This window comes from Antechinus flavipes, chromosome 2 (assembly GCF_016432865.1).
Source record: "Antechinus flavipes isolate AdamAnt ecotype Samford, QLD, Australia chromosome 2, AdamAnt_v2, whole genome shotgun sequence".
Classification (NCBI taxonomy): Eukaryota; Metazoa; Chordata; class Mammalia; order Dasyuromorphia; family Dasyuridae; genus Antechinus; species Antechinus flavipes.
In genome coordinates, this window is record NC_067399.1 from 228,810,408 (window position 1) to 228,833,526 (window position 23,119).

The 23,119-nt window shown below is 33.8% G+C and overlaps 1 protein-coding gene across 3 annotated transcripts in view; it reads right to left on the reverse strand.

Annotated features, from left to right (window-relative positions):
- Positions 1-23,119, reverse strand: part of CCDC25 (coiled-coil domain containing 25) — a 44,604-nt gene that overhangs the window by 13,501 nt on the left and 7,984 nt on the right. Inside the window, exons 2-7 of one of the 3 annotated variants that reach the window (XM_051976392.1) lie at positions 22,834-22,881; positions 10,268-10,307; positions 3,971-4,022; positions 3,438-3,513; positions 689-792; positions 183-385 (exon numbers count right to left, since the gene is read on the reverse strand). In XM_051976392.1, coding sequence (XP_051832352.1) covers positions 183-385; positions 689-792; positions 3,438-3,513; positions 3,971-4,022; positions 10,268-10,307; positions 22,834-22,881 — 523 coding nt within the window. Of the gene's footprint in view, positions 1-182; positions 386-688; positions 793-3,437; positions 3,514-3,970; positions 4,023-10,267; positions 10,308-12,523; positions 12,578-22,793; positions 22,882-23,119 lie in introns of those variants that run through there. The other 2 variants (XM_051976393.1, XM_051976394.1) reach the window with 2 other exon arrangements.

The following is a 23,119-nucleotide window of genomic DNA, read 5'->3' on the forward strand; positions in this document are numbered from 1 at the left end:
TTAAAATGTCATTGGCAAATATTTAACAAAATTGATAAAAATACAACACAACACAGATAATGTTAATTTGAGGTATTTAACTATTTCTATTTGACTTCTGACATTGTAGATCTATTCCAAATTCTTTTACTAAGAAAACTGGAAATCAGTCTCTGAAGTCAGCCCTATAAGTTCCAACTCACCTAAGTTCATCCATTTCCTTCTTCTTCTTCATTTCCTCTTTTTCTTTCCTCTTCATTTCTTGGATCTGGGCTTTCTTCTCATTCCTCTCTTCTCGGTCTCTGCATTCCTTTTCTGCTGCTAGGTCTGGGAATCGCTCCATTTTGGTCTTTTCTAATCGGTTCAGAATCTCATTTACTTTCTTCTCCACTGTTACAATTTTCACCTTGATAAAAAAAAAGGGGGGGAAGGGGAGGAAGGTAAAGGTAGAAAGGAAAAGAAAGCTTTTTTTTTCTGTTCTTTGGAATATTTTTTTCCTGTTTAGAGATGACTGGGAGAAGGAGGAGGAAATATTGAGGAACCTATCTAAGAAGCCATCAGTTATTGTGTGATCACTCCCAGTTTATTTCCTTTTTTTTTTTTTTTACTTAAAACATATCCATCCCTCAAAAACATAATACTAGTTGGAAAAACTGGGTACTATATTCATACAGGAGCCTATTTCCTTCAAAAGATAGGAAACACTTACATCCTTTTGCCTGTGAAATCCTATCTGTCCCACATCCATGTCTGCTGTTTTCTTCAGATTAGACCACGGTGTATATACTACATTAACATTGTTCATCTTGCAGCCTGACAAGAGAAACTTTTTTTTAGCATTTAGAGCAACAGAATACTAGACACTGTTCTCCCCTCAAACTTCCCATCAACAATCATAAGCCAACAAAGATAATTAAACTAAAAATATCAAAATGATAAAATATTTAATCATTCATATATTTTTCTATTAATCACAAAATGACAGTTGATTCTTTAAATAAAATCACACTAAACTATGTACTATAGTAAAAAGAGCCTTAGGAGCAAGAAATAAGAAAATCAGACTCTGTGTAACCTTAAGTAAATTAACCTCTCTGGCCCTTGGATTACCTCATATGTAAAATGATGGAGTCAAACAAAGAATTCTCCAAGGTCCTTGGCTATTGCTATTCTAACATTATGATATACATTTGCAATCCCTCAACTAGTCATATCTGAATAATGAAAGTTTCATGAATTACAGTCCTCAGGAAGAGACAGTCTCTTTAATTTTTTTTTAACCACACCATAAAGACATCAAAAACATCAAACTATAACCACAAAGAAAAGAAGCTAAAGAACAAATACCCCCATTCTTCCAGTGGGGAAGTCTCAGGGGTATCAGGGAGAACAGGATGGCAGTGGGATAGTAAAACATGGTAGTCTTGAGATCTCTGGGGTGGTTTGAGAGATGGGAGAGTCTTGGGTGTAAGCCAGGTGATATTTGGGCCTCTGCAGTAGAAGGTATGCTGTGAGGTGAAACTTGGGTTCATTAACTACCTAAGCAAATATGAACATATCACTTACCTTCTCTGGACCTTAGTTTGGTCCTCTGTAAGTAAGAGACTTGGATTAAATATGATTCTAGTTATGATTTATTTCCTATGCTTTCCTATGCTAACTCATAGGAGCTGCTTTGATTTTGCTAGGCTGATTCCACTAGTATAGGAGAATAGAGGACAGAGAGAAAAAAGGGGATGAAAAAGAAATTCAGTGTGTTGGAAAGATGAGTAAGACTTCCATACAATGAAATTGGGAAGGAGGGAAGGGGTTTGCAGGGGACGGTCTTCCTTCTTTTCTCTCTACATCCTGGAACCAAAAGAAGGGTATAAAGAACTAGAAAACACTTAGAGCTCCCATAAGAGAAAGAAATGAGAATGAAAGAGCTAAAGAAGTGAGAAACATTATTTTAACTATTAAATTTCATTAAGAATTTTTAAAATCCTTCTTTTTACTTACAAAAAGCTAAGTGTCCTAAAACAACAAAGGGAATTTAGCAATTTGCAACACAGAAAAGAAGGGACTTTACATAACTATTACCAGTAAGACAGTATAGTATAAAGAAAAGAACCCTAGGCAGAAGACCTGGTCTCTAGATGCTAGACTTATAATTTGGAAATTCATTTAAATTCCCTGAATCATGATTCTCTCATCTATAAACAAGCTAAAACTGCATGATCTTTAACAGAAGCTCCTCATATAACATCTTATTTAAAAGTATACTTTTTTTCCTTGAAATATAGATTGTCCTAGAAAATGCAGGAAGGGCAACTAAGTGCCAAGCCTGAAGTCAGGAAGACTCAGCTTTCTAAATTCAAATCCAGTCTCTGATACTTCAGTTCCTCATCTATAAAATGAGTTGGGGAATGAAAATGGCAAACCACTCCAGTATCTTTGCCAAGAAAACTCCAAATAGGATCACAAAAAGTCAGACATAACTGAATAACAACAAAGAAAATGTAGGCTATGTATTTCAACTAACTTTAAGCACAAGGCCTATCATCTTAACACCTCATTTCCTCCCAACCAAGTAAAGAGTACTTCCTGATGAGATACTACTAATAAACAGAACAAAAGGGAGAGTGAAAGATAAAGCTACCTGCAAGACCCCACACTATCTTCTGACACTGGGGACATATTCCACCACCACCCCCACCCCCACCTCCAATCCCTATTTGTATCACAAATTACATTTCTTTCCCACTTTTACCTTCTTCTCATCGATTCCTTATCAAATTCCAATGATATCTGTTCTATCTGAACTCTCATAACTCCACTTTGGTCCTATATTTCAATCTGTCTCAACAAACTCAACTTCTAATTTACATTTTGGCATTCATCTACCTCCAAAATACATCAACCTGGAACCCTCTTCATTACCTCCCTAATTGTCAAGAGATTATAGCTAGAACATATGCTCTAAAACAAAACAATGGATGACAAAAACTGTTCTAATGCCTCCCAACTCAAAAGGGAAAAAAAAAAAAGACGAAAAGTATATATGTATAAAAAGAATAAGGGAAAACAAATGATCTTCAACAATGGGATCTGATGACCAATGATAATGACCTAAAAATAAATGCTTCTTTTTATGCTGACCTGCCACTATTAACTTAAGTGTACAAAAACCTTTTATAATTCACCTAAGTGGCAGACTTTAAAGCATGTAAGGCATCTTTCATTTCAGGCAAGAAAAATAAAGAGATGGGAATAAATAAGATGCAGGGAAATGAAAAACATATAGTTTTATAAGAAAAATATAAATGTTTTTAATGTAGCAAAGTCACAGTCTATAGAGAATAAACTAAAGAAGGCATGCTCCCTAAAAATTAAAAATAGTGTATTTTTAAAAGAATTAGAAACATTCTTGAATACATAAGCTCAATACAAATTCTGAAAATGCCTCAAGCAAACATTACCTTGAATGCTATTGGCCTTTACAAGGTGTGCACAATCCATCAGCACTTCCTTTGGAATGTCTTCTATCCTTTCCCCCTGAAACCCAAACATAATTTAAATGGATGATCTGATTTTAATGCTGATCAAAATCTAAGCATGAGCATAGTTCAAGGTTCCATTGGTTTTAGTTAATTCAATGAGAGTATTCTAATTATAGCAGAGAACAAAAAAAAAATTAAATTGACAAGAGCAAAGCTTATTTTTTATTCTCTCCAATTTGAGTAATTAATGTATTATTTTAAATAAATTAACTGCAGAAATATAAATAATGTAATGCTTCTCATTGACATGAATAAATGCATACATAAATGAGACATGGGATCATAGATTTGGAAGCAGAAAGAACTTTAGGTTATCTACACCAATTCCCTCATTTAGATGAAATAGGTCCTGAAAAGTGACAGAGATAGGATTCAAACCTCTTGATTCCAAATCCAGGCCTCTTTCCATTGCACCAAAAATATATGTTTTAAAAGGAGTTGGCTCTAACTACCTTGTGTAACCGAAGATACACGTGAGCTGAAGAAAGTTTGTCCACGTGAAACCTATAAAAAAGGAAAATAATTTTTAAGAAAGCTTAGGACTACCATCAGTAAAGTATGAAGAAAGAAAGAAGATAGGTTAGTATAATGAAAGAAAACTAAATAGGGAATGATCATTATAAAAAGTCTCAGGAAACAATCCAAATTCTTCAAGACAGGTCTCAAAATATCCACATATCCCAAGTATATATAGTTCCCCTTCCCTTCTTTTAAATAATCCATTCTATTTATACCAGTCATTCATTTATTTAAAGTTTCATCAACCTCCAGGCTACATGTGATCTTTTGGGGGTAATGATTTTTACATGTTAACTTTTTATGTAGTAAAGAATTACTGCTTTTTATTTCAAGCTTCAGTAGGTACTCCCAGTTCTGGTATGGCCAGATTCTATTTACATATCTATATAGCTACCATCAGCTACCATATGCTTTGATGAATTTGATCATTCCAATCATATTCCTTTCTCACTTTTTCCTTCCAAACTGAGGAGTATCCTTTCTTTTCTGAGAAACAGTCCTAGTGGCAAAAGCACCATGATTCTGTACAAAGGTGAAATTATGTTGTTATGATTCCAGTACTATTCTTGCTGATACCTGACAACTGAGAAGCAGCACAAGAACATTTTATCATTTTATATTGCATTATTCTTCCTATATGAATTCATCATCTATTTTTTAACCCATTCACAGAGCCAACATGAGCTCTTAATTCTTCATGGCATTTCTTCATGACATTTCACAGCCCAAGAGAAGTAAGTATCATCTACATAAAGCTGGAAATTTCAGTATATTTCTTCTTCAAGGTACTAGCACTGATCCCTAAGGATTACCATTATAAACCATTCTTCATCACCTAAAAAAGGGGGACTTTTTCTTTCCTGTTTACAATCCAACCCCTTGTTTTTGTATTTTTATTTTTTTCAACCATATATTATTTATTATTAGCATTCTTTTTTTAAAATTCTGAGTTCCAAATTCTTCCCCTTCCCCTTCTGACTCTCCATTCTACTGAAAGGCAAACAATGATATCAATTATACATGTAAAATTCAAGCCAAAAAAAGTTTGCTATGTTGTCCCTCCCCCAAGGCAAGAAAAATAAAATGAAAAAAAAAATTACACCTCAATTTACAATCAAGAGCTCATGAGTTCTCTCTCTGGAGGTAGATAGCATTTTTTCATCAGGAATCCTTTGAACTGTCCTGAGTCTGTAGCTGGCTGTTGCTGTCTACAATTGCTGATGTTGTATACAATGATCTCCTGATTTCATTTTCATTAGTTTATATTGAAACCATTCCCCCTCATCATTTCTTAAAGTACAATAATATTTCATCAGAAATATTCTACAACTTGTTCAGCCATTTCCCAAATGATGGACATTTTGACAATTTCCAGTTTTTTGCCACCATAAAAAAAGAACTGCTTAAATATTTTTGTACAAATAGGTCCTTTTAAATTGAATGGATGCCCATCAATTAGAGAATGGCCGAGTAAATTATGGTATATGAATGTTATGGAATATTAATGTTCTGTAAGAAATGATCAGCAGGATGAATAATGAATGAATACAGGGAGGCTTGAGCAGAACCAGGAGATCATTATACATTTCAACAATACTATGTGAGGATCAGTTCTGATGGAAGTGGCTACCTTTGGCAATGAGAGGATCCAAATCAGTTCCAATTATCAGTGATGAACAGAATCAGCTACACCCAGCATAAGAACACTGGGAAATGAGTGTGGACCACAACATAGCATTTGCATTCTTTCTGTTGTTGTTTGCTTGCATTTTTATTTTTTTCTTCCCAGATTATTTTTATCTTCTTTCTAAATCCGATTTTTCTTGTGCAACAAGATAACTGTATAAATACGTATACATCTATTGTATTTAACATATATTTTAACATGTTTAACATGTATGGGACTACCTGCCATCTAGGGAAAGGGGTGGAGGGAAGGAGGGGAAAAGTTCGAACAAAAGTGTTTGCAAGGGTCAATGTTGAAAAATTACCCATGCATACATTTTGTCAATAAAAAGCTATAATAATAATAAATTAGGAAAAAAAAATAGGTCCTTTTTTTTCTTCCTTTGATCACCCTAGGATACAGACCTAGAAGTGATATTGCTGGGCCAAAGGGTATGAAATGTTATTGTCCTTTGGGTATAGTTCCAAATTGTTCTCCAGAATAGTTAGACCAGTTCATAATTTCACCAATAGTGCATTAATGTATTTCCCTTTTCAGCATTTGTCATTTTCTTTTTCTGTCACATTAGTGAATCTGATAGATATAAGGTGGTACTCTCAAAGCTATTTTAGTTTGCCTTTCTCAATTCAATAGGGATGTAGATAGGGCTGCTAGATGGTACAGTGGATAGAGCACTAGGCATTTTCTAGCTTCCCTAATTATGATAAGGTTCTTAGGAGATATATGTATCATCTTCCCACACAGGAGTATACACAGTTCAATTTTATTAAGTCCCTTATAATTTCTCTTTCATGATTATCTTGTTATTCTTCTCTTTTGTTTTTAAATGTCAAATCCTGCCTCAGATACTTAATGCTTAATCCAAGACAAGTTACTTAATCCCAAATGCCTCACATACACAAAAATAGTGATGTATAGTAATTTTTTAAATATGCGTACAAATAGTTTTGACTTTTTTTTCTAAAAATTGCCTATTCATATCCTTTGACCATTTATCAACTGAGGAATGGCTCTTATTTTTACAAATTTGACTCAGATCCCTAAAAATGAGGTCTTTATTAGATAAATTCACGTAAAATTTTTTATTATTATTTTATTGTCTATGCTACTTTTATATAGCTTTCCTGAATATCTCTTTTTTTTTTTTTTTTTTTTTTTGTTTTTGCTCTCATATAATTGATGCCCCTGCCTTTTTTCACTTCAACTGAAACACGATAGATTCTGGAATGCTCCAGCCACTTACATTAACTCTTTGTATATATTTCTGTTTCAAGTGTGTTTCTTATAAACAATATATTGCTGGATTGTGGTTTCTAATCCATTATGTTCTTTACTTCTGTTTTATGGGTAAGTTCATCACATTCACATCCATGTTTATTTCCCTCAATCCTATTTTCTTCTATTTATCCTTCTCTTTCTCTTGTCTGTTTTGCTTCTAACCACTATCTTTCCTTAATCTGCCCTCCCTTTTATCATACTTTCTCTTATTTCTACCCTAATTCCCTATTGGATAAAATAAATTACTCTATCTGATGAAGTGTGTGTATGTGTGTGTGTGTGTGTGTGTGTGTGTGTGTGTATTCTTCTCTCTTTCAAACAATTCTGATGTGAGTTTCAAGTATTGCTTACCATTCTCACTCTCCAATTTCCTCTCCACAGTGAAACCTTTCTTGTGTGCCTCTTTAATGTGAGATAATTTCCCTCTTTTTTTCTTCTCCCTTTCCTTCTTCCAGGACATTCTTCTTTCTCATGCCTTCATTGTTTTGGGGTTTTTTAAAGGAACATCCCAACATAATCAACCCTCTGCTTTATAGGCATTTTCTAGCTTCCCTAATTATGATAAGGTTCTTAGGAGATATATGTATCATCTTCCCACACAGGAGTATACACAGTTCAATTTTATTAAGTCCCTTATAATTTCTCTTTCATGATTATCTTGTTGTTCTTCTCTTTTGTTTTTAAATGTCAAAATTTCTATTCATCTTTGGCCTTTTCATCAAGAATTCTTAAAAGTTCTCTATTTCATTAAATATCCATTTTCCCCCTATAATGATTTATACTCAGTTTTGCTGCATCCTGGCTCCTCTGCTTCCAGAACACCATATTGCTCCTTTATTGTGGAAGCTGCTAAATTTTGTGTGATTCTGCCTGGAATCTTTGATACCTCATTGGTTTCTTTACAGCTGTCTGCAATATTTTCTCTTTGATCTGGGGGCTATAGAATTTGACTTTAATATTCCTGGAAGTTTTTCTTTTGGAATATCATTTCAGGAGACGATTGGTAGGTTCTTTCAATTTCTATTTTATCCTCGGTCTCTAAGATATTGGAACTTCCTTAATAATTTCTCAAAATATGATGTCTAGACTCTTTCTTTGATCATGGCTTTTAGCTAGTTCAATAATTTTTAAGTTATCTCTCCTGGATCTATTTCCCAAATCAGCTATTTTTCTAATGAGATATTTCACTTTTTTTTTCTATTTTTTTTCATTCTTTTTACTTTATTTTTTCTTGATGTTCTCAAGGAGTCATTAATTTCTACTTGTCTAATTTCTAAGGAATTATTTTCTTCAGGGAGTTTTGTATTTCTTTTTCCCTTTCCCCAATTCTACTTTTTAAAGAGTTCTTTTACTCAGTGAATTTTTGTGGCTCTTTTGCCATCTAGTCAATTTTTTTTTTAATCAAAGCTTTTCATTTTCAAAACATATTCATGGATAATTTTTCAACATTGACCCTTGCAAAACCTTGTGTTCCAATTCTCCCCCCGCTTCCTCTCACCTCCTTCCCGAAATGGCAAGTAATCCAATATATGTGAAACATGGTAAAAAAAATATGTTAAATCCAATATATGCATACTTATTTATACAATTATCTTGCTGCACAAGAAAAATCAGATCAAAAAGGAAAAAAATAAGAAAAAATAAAATGCAAGCAAACAACAACAAAAGTGAAAATTCTATGTTGTGATCCACTCAGTTCCCATAGTCCTCTCTCTGGGTGTAGATGACTATCTTCATTACAAGATCACTGAAACTTTGGTCAAATTTTTTAAAGATATTTTCTTCAGTATTTTTCTTCTGTGCCTCTTTAAGCTATTAATTCTCTTTTCATAATTTTCCTTCACCACTCATTTCTTTTCCCAATTTTTCCTCTATTGTGATTATCTTTCTTTAACTTCAGCCCTAAATAACATACCCCTAACCACTATCATATCCATGATGAACTACTACAATTGGAGTGAGGAGACCTGGGTTTGAATTCTACCTCAAATGCTGACTGTTTCTCTAATCAAGTTAATTATCTCTTTTTTTTTCATCCACTTAAATGGAGATAATGACACCTTCCTCAGAGGTTTTGTTTTGGTTTGGTTCGGTTTTTTGGTGAATCTACATAAAATGGACCTGAAGGAGCAGCTATGTAGAACAGTAGACAGAGCACCAGCCCTGAAGTCAAGAGGACCTGAGTTCAAATTTGATCTGAGACACAACACTTCCTAGCTGAGTAAGGGGGCAAGTCACTTAACTCCAACAGTCACAGCAAAAAAAAAAAAAAAAATATATATATATATATATATATATATATATACACACACACACACACACACACACATACACACATATAAATGATTGAATGGATAGATAAATTGATAGATAGAAAGATAGGACCTGAGAGGACATACATCCTAACTCTCATTTTACAAATAAAGAGACTAAGGCTCAAGACCCTGCCCAAGGTCATAAAGGTTATATCAGAGACAAAAACTGAACCAACCTTCTCTGCGCCAGGACTCATTATTACTAGAAGTTTGTTTGGTTTTTTTCAGTCTTTAACAGGCATTTAGTTTATAAGTTTCTGAGTCAATGGGCTATGACAAATCACCCTTCTTGGTGTATCTGTCAGCATGTTTTATATGTAGATGTTTAAACCCTCACATCTCATAAGACAATGACTTTTCAAGTAATAAAGTGTCTTTTTGTCTCCCCTCAAAAGATGGCTCTAGATAAAAAAACAGAAATTTATAAAAAGTAGACTTTTCATATAGCTAGATAAAGGGGGCTCTTGGACTAAAAGAAAACCAATGGGGCTAGGAAAAAGTATCCAAACTAGAGGAAACAAGTAAACATCACCCCCAAATCTACATATAACAGAAACATATAAATGCCATGCCTTTAAATATCTTACCTTCAACTATCTTCACTCTTCATAGTAAAATAATGATTATATTATTTAAGAAGAATATGAGGAAAAATATATCAGTCAAAAAAGGTCCCATAAGAAAAACAAAAAGAAAAGTATTTATTGATATCCTGATAATTGCCAAGACTGTAGCATCTGAAAAAAGTTCCTGTCGTGAGCAGTGGTAGCAAAAGCTGAGAGCTAACAGCATCCCACTATATATAAGTTAATCTACTTAAATGAGAACATGAGATACTAGATGCATTCTCAATCTTTGAGGTTTTATCTTTGATCATGAAGACTTAAGATACACTCTTCTTCATAGTGAAGGAATAATACTCCATAAAAGAACAAAGAGAGTTTACTTACCAAATATCTTCTGGCCAGCCATATTTAATTAGATCTTCATCTGAAGGAAACACAAGAGAAGGGTAAGAAACATATTCGTGTCACCAGATATCACTTAAGTTTGGTCAGGGTTTATAATACAAAAACAAACCAACAAATAAAAACCACTCAGTTGTTTTGTTTTATCACATTTCAAGCATTTTTAGGGGTGGCAATAGTAGTAGTAAGCTATTTAAAACAATAGTTCTCATTAGATTGTTGTAAATATTCAACAAGGAGGTCAGAAGGTTAGCCCAACATATGAGATGTGTTTGATTGAAAATTCTTTGAAGCCAAGCACTTTTATGTTTCATTAATCTTTGTATAGTTCTCAGTACCTATAATGGTGCCTTGAATACAGTAGGTTCTCCATAAATATGTGTTGAATATCTGAATGCACAAAAGTTTCTGATCAAAATTTCCAAATAGAAAAAAGTAGTGAATATGTTCAAGTGATTTTACAACTTTAAAACAGGTAAGTTAATTTTTTTAGTCGAGTTAAATTTTTTTTTAAAGATCAGAAAAATGGTTAAGATTTTTTTTTTTAAAGAATTATAAAAACCCACCATCATAATCTTAATAACCATCTGCTCTTGGACCTTGATGACAACAGCCCAAGACCTTGAGCCCAAGAGTCTTGGGAATAGCAATGATTCTGGCCTATTGCTGCCTACTATCATCTTGGGAAGTAATCCCCATGGAAATGCAGGTTGATAACTGTTTCTAGAGGAGTTTTTGCTACAATTACTGAATATCAAGAAAAAAAGTTCTTACTGGGAAATGAATAGCAACTGCTTGCATTTTTGTTTTTCTTCCCGGGTTATTTATACCTTCTGAATTCAATTCTCCCTGTGCAACAAGAAAACGGTTCGGTTCTGCACACATATATTGTATCTAGGATATACTGTAACCTATTAAATATGTAAAGGACTGCTTGCCATCTGGGGGAGGGGGTGGAGAGAAGGAGGGGAAAAATCAGAACAGAAGTAAATGCAAGGGATAATGCTGTAAAAAATTACCCTGGCATGGGTTCTATCAATAAAAAGTTATTAAAAAAAAGAAAAGAAAAGAAAAGAAAAGAAAAAAAGTTCTTGCCACTAAAGCCTTTGGCACTGTCAAACAGTCCAACATTAGAAACCAATATTTTATCAATGGAAATGATATTAAATAAAAAATATTCTTCACTATGGACCATGGACTTCTCCATCAGACTTGCAACTAAAACTTTCATTTGTGTTTTCTTCTCCATTAGAAATGTGAACTTCTTGAGAATCTAGACTGTTTTACTCTTCTATTTATACCCCCAGCTCTTAGCATAGCGCTTTGCATGTAAAAGTGCTTAATAAATGCTTTATAATCATTCAATCATTATTATAGTTTAACTTCAACTTAAAGATTTCACCATGGAAAAGGACTTATAACTACTGAGAATTAATTTAACATCAATACATTCACTTAGCCTTCTTAGAAACATTTTAAATATCAAATGTTCTATTATCAATTTCCAATTCATGTTTCTTCCAATATTCTTAATATCCAATTACCATAGCTATTTACTAATTACAGATGAAGAGTTTAGTATTATCCTAATATGGGCCATTAACAGTTCATGTTCTTGAATACTAACTACAATAAATCATACAACTAACAGTAAAGCATAAGAAATGTATATACAGATAAGTATGTATTTATGAGAAAAAAATCATATCTGAAAAGAAAATTATTTTGCTTTTTGCAGATGAGACAATGATTTGCTTAGAGAACCCCTAAAGAAATAGCTAAAAAATTAACTGAAATTAACAACTTTGGCAAAATATCAGAATATAAAATAAATCCATTAAAATAACTAAAACTTCTGTACAATTTCAACAAAATTCAATAGGAAGAGATAGAAAAAAAAATTCCATGAAAACAACTTACTGTCATTCAATTGTATCCAACTCTTCATGACCCTATGGCATCACAGCACATCAATTCTATCTATAAGGTTTTTTTGGCAAAGGTACTGGCATATTTGCCATTTCTTTCTCCAGTGAATAAAAAACAGAGGTTAAATGTTTTGCCATGGGTCACACAGCTAATAATTATCTAAGGTCGTCTTGACTTCCAGCGTAGCACTCTATCTACTGAGCCACCTAAGTGCCTCTTAAAATAAAATGACAGAATGTATAAAATGCTTAGGATTCAACTACCAAGATATATATAGGAACTACATGGCTATAACTACAAAAGACTTACCCAGAAATAGATCTTTAATCATCGGAAAAATATTAATTGCTCACAGAAAGACTGAAATAATAAAATAAAATGACACTAATACTTAGCATCATATTTATCAAATACCAAAAGTTTATTTTGTAGAACTAAAAAAAAAGAAGAAAAGAAAAAGAAAGAAATCTGAAGAAACAAAAGGTCAAAAATTTTGAGGGGCCTAGTAGTACTCAGATCTCAAAATGTACTACTATGCAATAATCAACAAAACAATTTGGGACTGGCTTAAAAATAAAAAGACTGGTCAGTGAAAAAGACTAAGGGAGTACATCACATACAAAAGCAAAGGAACTTAGTTACATAGTGTTCAATAAACCTAAAAGCCCAGCTTATCAGGATAAAAACTAGAAATGGGCCTTGCAGAAATTAGATTTAGACCAACTTCACAATGACTTAGATTTAATAGGTCACATCTTAAACAAATTAGAGGGACAAAAAAGAAACTACCTTTCAAATCTATGAATAAAAAAAGAGTTCATGATCACAGAAGATAATAGCTTATCTTGTTTACTTAAAATTTAAAAAGTTTTGCAAAAACAAAATCCAATGCAGTTAAGGTTAAAAGAAAAAAAATAGTTAACTGGAAAAAATATTTTCAGAAAACTTCCTAACTGATAAAGATCTCATTTCTAAGATATACAAAGAAATTATTCATATTTTTAGGAATAAGAATCATTCTTCAATTGATAAATGGTCAATAGATATAAGCAGTCAGTTTTCAGAGGAAGAAATTCAAGCTATCAATAAGTCATACAAAAAGCAAACATTATCCAAATCACATGCAAATTAATTCAATTTTACTACCAAAGTATTTCAGCATCAATCTCCTAATTATGAGGCTCTCTGAATTTAATTAGCCTTGTCCTCAGATTATAAGCAACTGTACAACACAGGCCTATATTCAAAGGCTTTTTTTTTAACATGACCTTACAGAACTTACTATCCTGAGGTTTCTCAAACGAAACACATTTGTAGACATTTATGAACATGGGTAATGTGAGAATGTGATTTGTATGACAATGCATATGTGACAAGAGTTTTGTTTTTCAATGAGGGATGAAATGGAAAGAGGAAATAAATGTCAAATTTATAATTTTTTAAGGAATCATGAGCATGATCTCTAGAATAAACAAAATCATACCAGTAAACTAAGGAAAGTTATTTAATTTGAATGCCTAGATTCAAAGACTACTAAAGTGCTAATCCAGTTTTAATAGCAATAGCATTCTCTATAGATTTAGAATGAGTCTTGATTTCTCAGTCAGTTAGATGGATAAGAGCGCTTGGCTTGGAGTAAGAAGACTGGAGTTCAAATTTGACCTCAGATACTTTGTAGCTGCATGACCCCTCCCAATTCATTTAGTTTTTGTCTCTGGAGAAAAGAAATGGCAAACTACTCTAGTATTCTTGCCAAGAAAAGCCCATGGCCAATATTAATGTGATATGGTCCACAGGGTCAGGAAGAGTAGGATACAAACAACAACAACAAAACTGATTTTTTTCCTCAATTCATTGCAAATTGAGAAATTCCCTGAGAATTTAAAGATAAATTCTTATTTTTCTTATATAAAGTAAATAGGTATTTTAAACTTGTTACACTGAATTGGCTGAAATAATCTATTTAATTTTCATTTTAAAATACTTAGTTATCAAGTATCTCTATTTTATTTGGTGTGGGTTCTCCTTCCATTAAAGTAAACCACAATTCTACTATGCTTATCAAAAAGTCTATAATTTTCACAATCATAACACTTCAGCACCAACCTTCTGATGATGAGCTCAGATAATTAGCTCTGCCCTCAGATAATAGGTATGAGGACCATATTTCAAAGCTTTTTTTTTTTTTTTTTTTTGGTCTAACATTAGTTGCCAGAAATTACTATCTGCTGGCATAGCCCTCAAGACCTTGAGTTATAATCATACCACAATGAGATAACAGAGTTGGTCTTTGGTGGAGGTTAAAAAAACAATAACAAAACAAGAAATACATAAATAAAGGAAAACATATTTAGCATGATATAACTCAGCAAAATGAGAGCCAGAAGACTAAGAATTAAAATTCTGGCTCTGTGACTAACTAGTTGGATGGCCAGAATTAACCTGTTTCCTTCCTCATAAATCTTACATTTAGTAGCACTTAATAGTTTATAAAGCATTTTTAGATATATTACCTCATTTAATTTATTTTCCCTTACAACAGCCCTTTGGGATAAGTTTATCTGTCTTTTTTTTACAGATGAGAAAACTAACACTACTCTAAAGGTAATGTTGAATATAGAAGTTCTGGTAGTTAAAGAATAATCATTGCTTTTTCGTCACTTTAAAACATAGTATTTAGTCATTTGAGTTTCTTTTTGTCCTCTCTTTTTGGTATTTGCCCTTCCTTTTGGTACATGTTCTTTCTTTTTGGCCTTTTTGCTCTCCACTGTGGGGTGGACAGAAAAGATAAAAATATATTCAGGAATTTCAATGGTCTCCAGAGAACCTAAGATGAAGTATACCATCTCTTAAGTGATAAACTTAAGTGAAGTGATAAACTCAATATGCAGAAGACATAATTTTCAGATACAGCCTAATGTGGACATTTGTTTTACTTGAAACTAAACATAGCCTCATATGAAGGAGGAGGAAAGAAAAAAGAGAGGGAGAAAAAAAGAGGGAAAGAAAAGAAAATCACTGAGGCATCTTCCCTTTTTTCCTTAAATACAGAGAAAAAAATCAGGAACATAACCAAATGGGACAGTTTGAAAGTTGACAGTTTTAAGTTGAACTTGAAAAAAAACAAACAACAAAAAAAACAAGCTATACATAACAAAGATCTAGAGTTTTGTGTACAATCTTTTTCTATTCTACTACGTATATGGAAATGCCCATTTTCTTTGGGGTTTGTTAAGTTTAGAATAAAAATAAAATTATATATAAAAAAAAAAAAAAAAAACAAATGAGACTATATCCAAGCTAAGAGGTTCCTTACAACTTTTGCGATTCTATGATTTACCTCTTTTCTCTCATTTCCAATCACACCATGATTGATTCTCTGCTTCCACCTCCTGGCCAATGAGAGAAATAAGCTAACCTCAGTAAGAGAAAATAAGAAATTGCCAAAGCTATGATTTTTAGCTGTGTCCAAAAGATTAAAGAACTGAGCATAACAAAGGCTACTACTTGAGAAGATCTTGCTTATGCCAAAATTTTCTTTGCTGTATATAAAGTAATGTTTCTGCTATACCAGAAGATAAAAGGGTTGTAAGATGAGAAAAAAATTTCCATAATTTAAGAACAGTGAGAAGTTTCATCTAAAGAGCTTCAGGTAAGAAAGCAAGATTAGAAAATCAATAATTTCTTACTACTATCTCTGGCTAAAAAATAAAGGAAAAGCCAAAATTTAATAAAATGGGTTTCAAGATAGTCCATATGTCCATCAAGGCAGCAGAGAGGGCAAAAATATAAAGTATCATTTTTGACTTAGAGAAAAGTTAATACATAGAGGTGTCATAAGCCTCCATATATCTACCGATCTTCTATAACACCTTCTACTGCCATTATTTTGGGGAGACAAATGGGGAAAAGGACTTCAACTATAAGACAATTGAAATCACTAACACTGTGAACACTTTTGGTGCACTTACAATTTCCCTGTTTTATGCCTTATTTGGTATTTATGATCAGAGTATCAAAGAACAGGGATATTTGTGCTATTGTTATGTCAAGGAATTTTGAATAATTACTGTAAGTGGGAGATAGCTTGTTGAAAAAGTCTTTAAGGTGATATTTTTCTGACCTACCTTTTCAAAATCAGTAACAGTGGGATCTTACATTTTTCTTTTTCTTTTTTTTTTTTTTTTTAGGGGAATTTCATTTATTTTTTAAATTTACTTTTAACACACATTGTTTTATGAACCATATTTGGGGGAGAAAAATCAAATCAAAAAGGAAAAAATCATGGGGGGAAAAAACAGAAAAAAAGAAGTGAACATAACATAGATCTCTTTTTGGATGCAAATGGTATTTTCTGTCCAAAGTCTATTGGGATTGCTTTGAATCACTGAAGTTGATCATCGCACATTCTTGCTGTTATTGTGTGCAATGTATATTCCTGGTTCTGCTTGTTCTGTTCAACATCAGTTCATGCAAATCTTTCCAGACCTTTCTATAATCAGCTTGCTCATCATTTTTTATAGAATAATATTCCATTACTTTCATGTACCACAACTTGTTCAGCCATTCCCCAATTGATGGGCATCTACTCATTTTCCAATTCTCTGCTACCACAAAAAGTGCTACATTTTTGTACATGTGGGTCCTTTTCCCTCCTTTATGATTTCCTTGGTATATAGACCTCATAATGGCACTGTTGAGTCAAAGGGTAAGCACAGTTTGATAGCCCTTGGTGCATAGTTCCAGATTGTCTCCAGAAGAATTGAATCATTTCACACACCACCAACAATGTCTTAGTGTCCAGTTTTCCCCCATCCCCTCCAACATTTATCATTATCTTTTTCTGTCATCTTAGCTAGTCTGAGGAATTAGGTAGTAATCTCAGAATTATTTTAATTTCCATTTCTCTAATCAGTGATTTAGAGCATTTTTTCATAACTATAGATGGCTTTAATTTCATCATCAGAAAGTTGTCTGTTCATATTCTTTGACCATTTTATCAATCGAGGAATGACTTGTAATCTTATAAATCTGACACAATTCTTTATATATTTTAGAAATAAGACCTTTATCAGAAATACTTGCTGTAAAGATTTTTCCCCCAGCTTTGTACTTCCCTTTTAATCTTGTTTCTGTTGATTTTGTTTGTGCAAAAACTTTAATTTAATGTAATCAAACTTGGCCATTTTACCTTCCATGTTCTCTAGTTGTTCTTTGGTCATAAATTTCTCTGTTCTTCAAAAACCTGATAGGCAAATTATCCTTTGTTCTCCTAATTTGTTTATATCATCCTTTATGCCCAAATCATGCATCCCACCATCCTTTGTATTTTTTTCCATTAATTCCCTTGATATTCTTAACCTTTTGTTCTTCCAGATAAATTGTTATTATTTTTTCTAGTTCTATAAGATAACATTTTTGGTGTTTGATTGGTATGGCACTGAACAAGTAAACCAATTAAGGCAAAATTGTTTCATTATATTAGCTCAGCCTAGCCATGAACAGCTGAAATTTTTGCAATTGTTTAGCTATGTCTTTGTGTGAGAAGTGTTTTGTAATAATTGTGGTTCATATAGTTCTTCAGTGAATCTTACATTTTTCTATAGCTTTCAATCAATTATGAAATGGTAAAGATACAGCCCACTATGGCACCTGAAAAAAAAAATCTGCTTATTCCCTAATATTCTCAATGAAGATGACCTCAATTTGTATAAACATGACTCAGATAAGTATTTTGTATGGCAAAAAAAACTTAAGTACAAAAGTAGGCAGGGTTTTTTTTTGTTTGTTTGTTTTGGGTTTTTTTAGTTGCCTTTTTTTGGTATTAAAAAAGATTTTCCTCCAAGTCTTTGGTATTTCTCCCTCCTTTAGATATTTTGCATATTGAGCCCTCAGATCTCTTACAATTATATCCTATATACATTTAATCCAATCTGGGTGCTTTTTCATTTCTGTTTCTCGTAGGCCCGTTTTAACTCCCCTATGAGCACATCTCAAATTAGTGTTCAGGCTAGTAAATCTGGTAGCTCCATATCCACATGACAGTGAAATATTTAATATAGTAAGTTGTACATAGATTGTGAAGCTGTTCCTGAAGCTGTTCCTCATCTTCCTGTTTATAGTTAGTTATTCCTTGGTTCTAGAACAGAGAAGCTTAGTAGAAAAGGGTTATAACCCATAATCAATCTAAAGAGTTTAGTCTGGATGAAGAATGTTTATCGTCCAGATTATGACAACTGGATGGAAAAGTCTATAGACCTTGTCTATCAAGGAGTTGAGTCTGAAGAAAAACAAGAGGATAGGCAAGCTGTATTGATTATGGAAAAATGCAAATCTCCTTTACCCACGTTTTCCATAAAAACAAAGGCTCAAATTTCAAACTATGCTCAAAAAGTTATCAAACTGTGCATACCCTTTAACCCAGCAGTGTTTCTATTGGGCTTATATCCCAAAGAGATCTTAAAGGAGGGAAAGGAACCCACATGTGCAAAAATGTTTGTGGCAGCCCTTTTCGTAATGGCAAGAAACTGGAAATGAGTGGATGCCCATCAATTGGAGAATGGCTGAATAAATTGTGGTGTATGAATGTTATGGAATATTATTGTTCTGTAAGAAATGACCAGCAGGATGAATACAGAGAGGCCTGGAGAGACTTACATGAACTGATGCTAAGTGAAATGAGCAGGACCAGGAGATCATTATACACAGCAACAAGAAGACTATACGATGATCAAGTCTGATGGACGTGGCTCTCTTCAACAATGAGATGATTCAGACCAGTTCTAATTGTTTAGTGATGAAGAAAGCCATCTACACCCAGAGAGAAGACTGTGGGAGATGAGTGTGGACCACAACATAGCATTCTCACTCTGTTGTTATTTGCTTGCATTTTGTTTTCTTTCTCAATTTGTTTTTCCTTCTTGTCCGATTTTTCTTGTGCAGCAAGATAACTGTATAAATATGTATACATATATTGGATATAACATATATTTAACATATATTGGACTACCTGCCATCTGGGGAGGGGGTGGAGGGAAAGAGGGAAAAATTTGGAACAGAAGGTTTTGCAAGGGTCAATGTTGAAAAATTACCCATGCATATGCTTTGTAAATAAAAAGCTTTAATAAATTTTTTTTAAAAACACAAAAGGCTCATCATCTATTTAATACCAACTTTCCATCTTTGCTGCATATGAGAGAGACATAGAATACAATAGCCGCCTAAGAATTAAAAATGAGTATCACACAGGTGGCAATAGAGAGCTCATTGTGGATATAAGCAGGCAGGCTACAATTTATGAACAATAAGGAACTTTGAAGAAGAGGAATAAAACATATCTGATATGGAAAAAAATATATATAGTCCCGATATAAGAGATAACAGAATTCAGTATGTTCCCATGTGGAAGCATGTTTCATTGTCTGTAGTTGTGACTGGTTATGATGTAGATCAGAGCTCTCAGATCTTTTGGGCCATTTACCTCTATAATGCAATAACCTTTTGCAGGTTATTGACCCATTTTGCCTTTTGGGCCCTACTTTTGTTAACTGTTCGATACTGAACATTTAAAACTGCAAGACCCCAATACTTTATCTGCCTCTTCAAGTTCAGCAATCCATTTTACACTATGCTTTAAGAGACCTAGATTTTCATCCACATTTCAAGAAGAAAACTGGAAACTAAGGAAAAGAAAACAAAAACTAGAGAACTGAAGGGATCATACAGTGATTCAGCTCTATATTCCCAGGGCAGAGTTATTTTGCCCTGTGAACCACCCCCTTCCAGTTGAGGGAAGAGACAGTGACTAAAGGGAGCACTGTATAAAAACCTCTGCTCCATGGCTATGGAATGGAAGCATTGTGACTAATTTTCCTCTGGACATCACTGCTGCTTTTTCTTTCTATATCTAATCACTTCCCTTCTCTCCCTCTCCCTCTCCCTCTCTTTCCCCCTCTTTTCTCCCTCTCCCTTTCTCTCCCCCTTTCTCCCTCTCTCCCTCGTCCTCTCCCTCTCTCCCTCGTCCTCTCCCTCTCTCTTCTCTCTTCCTCTTTCTCTCTCTCTCCCAAGGTCCCCAGGAATCCAAGCAACAAGACTACAAACTATTAGCTTAAGTCCATGGGAGTCAACCAGAGAGTCCAGACTCTCGCCTCAATTTTTGTCATGCAAAAAAATACCCTAAATTATAAAATCCAAGCAGCAATTTGGACTATAAAGAAGTGACCAAAGTGACACAAGTTATAAAGCATGAAAAACATTTCTTATTCAATCTCAGAAACATCAACAGGTATCAAATCAATCAACAAGCATTTATTAAGAAGTTAATAAGTGAAAAAATAAATTTTAAGAAAATAAGTTAATAAGCTCCAGGCACTGTTAGGTGCTGAGGATACAAAAACAACATTAAAACGGAACCTGGCCTGATAGAATCCAGCTTGAGGAGACAATAGATACTCACATAGGTATATACAAATTAAGTTGAGAGGAAAGGCACTAGGACCTGGGAAGAAAGGGTGGGGAGGACTCATGAAACATTTAATGTAGAAGGTGATGTTTTGAGCTGAGGCCTGGAAAGAATTAAGGATCCCTTTCTTCTCTACTGTCTGACTTTCAACTTCATCTTTCAACTAAAAATTTTAAATTTATTAATGCTCTTGTAAGTGTCAAATCTAATGGCTTTCTCATCTTTCTCGATCTCTGAGGCAGTTTCTGTTTTCAGGACTGTCCTCTTCAGGGCATTTCGGATAGACATAGGTGTCCCAGAGTTCTGTCCTAAGGCCTCTTCTCTTTTCTCCCTATTTCACCTCGAATCTCATCAACTCCCAAAGATGAAATTATCTCTATGATGATTCTCAAATCTACTTTGAGGACCTAATATCTTTAGTATTCTCCCTCAGATTCCAATTACCTAACGGACATTGAATTAGCTATTCCTTAGACATCTTAAATTCATTATCTTCCAAACTGAACTCATCTTCTTTTTCTCCAAACCTTTTGCCCCTTTCTAACTTTTCCATCCCCCCCATTCAGCCAAGTGTGTAACTTAGGTGTCATTCTAAATTCTTTGATCTCACTCTACTTCACACATCCAATCTATAAAGCCCTATAAGGCCTTTCTCCTCCAACACTGCCAGCTTCCAGGCACAGACCCTCATTACCTCACAGCTACACTATTCCAAAAGCCCAATGGCTTGTCTCCTGCCACAAATCTTTCCCCACTCTACTCCCCACTTCCTCCACTCCTGCCAAAGTCATCTTCTTAAAAGCACAGGTCTATCCGTGTCACTCTCTCTACTCCCTCCTGGCTCCCTGCTGCCTCCAGAATCAAATACAAAATACAAAACCAAAATCTTGCCTGACTTAGCATTCTCCCCAACCTTTCTGGTTTTCTTGCACTTAACTTACTCCTGTCCTATCCCATTGCATTCTTTCCCTTTCCCCCACCCACCCCCACCAACATACTCCACAACGAGTGACCCCAGCCTCCTTGTTCTTTCTCCAACAAAAGACACCATTTCCTGCCTCTATATATTTTCCCTGGCTACCCCACACACCTAGAATAACTCCCTCCTCATCTCTCCCTCTTGGTTTCCTTCAAGACTCAATTATAATCCCCTTAAAATAAATACTTTCCTGATTCCTAAATCTCAGACCTTTCTACTGTTGATTATCGATCGAAATTTATCTTCTCTGTAGTTTAAGACCCAGTTGTTTGCCTATTGTCCCTCCCCCATTCAAACTGGGAGCTTCTTGAGAGCAGAAATGATCTTTAGCCTTTTTTTTGAATGCCCTACACCTAGAATAGTGTCTGAATGCCCTACACTTAGTATAGTGTCTGGTACATATTAGATGCCTAATAAATGTTTACTGAGTGAGTAGTTGACGGATTGTAAGAAGTGGAACTAGGTAGTGCATTCCAGGAAAACAATGAAATGTTGTTTATGAGAAACTATAAGGACAGTTTAGTTGGAGTTCTGAATGCATCAAGGGGAGCAATGATCAATTTGAAAAGGACTCAAAAAGTCTGAGAAGAATTTATATTTGATCCTTGAAGTAAGTAATAGGGAGCAACATAAAGTTTACTAAGTAAAAGTGGGAAATGATCAAGTATTTTAGGAAAACCTGTTTGGCAGTATTGTGGGGAATGGAATGGACTTGAATCAGGTTGGTCGGTCAAGAGGTTATTACAATGGTCCAGGTGAGAAGTATTGCTTTTCTAAACTAAGATAGCAGCTGTGTGTTTGGGGGGAAGGGAAGAAAGGGGAAGAGAAGGGGAACAATGTGAGAGCAATGTCTTCAAAACCTGACACATAGGATTTTTATCTGATCTCAATGAAAATAGGTGGATAGAGGTTTCAAATTTCATTAACAAATAGCATTGAAATGAAATTATAACATTTCCAAGCACCAGCTAGCCTAATAATTTCAAACTATTAAGCACAAACAAAATTCAAATCAAAACATTTTTACACTTATTTGAAATTCTTAATAGTGGGATTTTGATCTGAAGGGCAGATTCACAAAAGCTCAAAAACTCATTCCCAAATCAAAATCGAAGAAAAAGAAAAATAGTATCACTTACCTGTTGGAAATTTCAAAATCAAATGCTTTGTAAAACTTACTTTCATATTTATCCTTTCCCATATAAATGGTGTAAACAGATGAATCAGCTAAGAAGAAAGTGCAAAAAAGAAAAAGAAATCAGGTAACATTGTACATTACAAATCTATGGCATAAGGAAATTCATCATCACTTTTCTATTTCCTCCGAATAAATATTATGTTAGTTTTAAGATCTTAGTAATTTTTTGCCTCCTGAAGAGCAAGTGGGTCTTATAAAATGCACAAATATTAACAAACTTCATTCAAATAATTTTTTCTAGGAATACTATTAAGCATAACTTTCAAG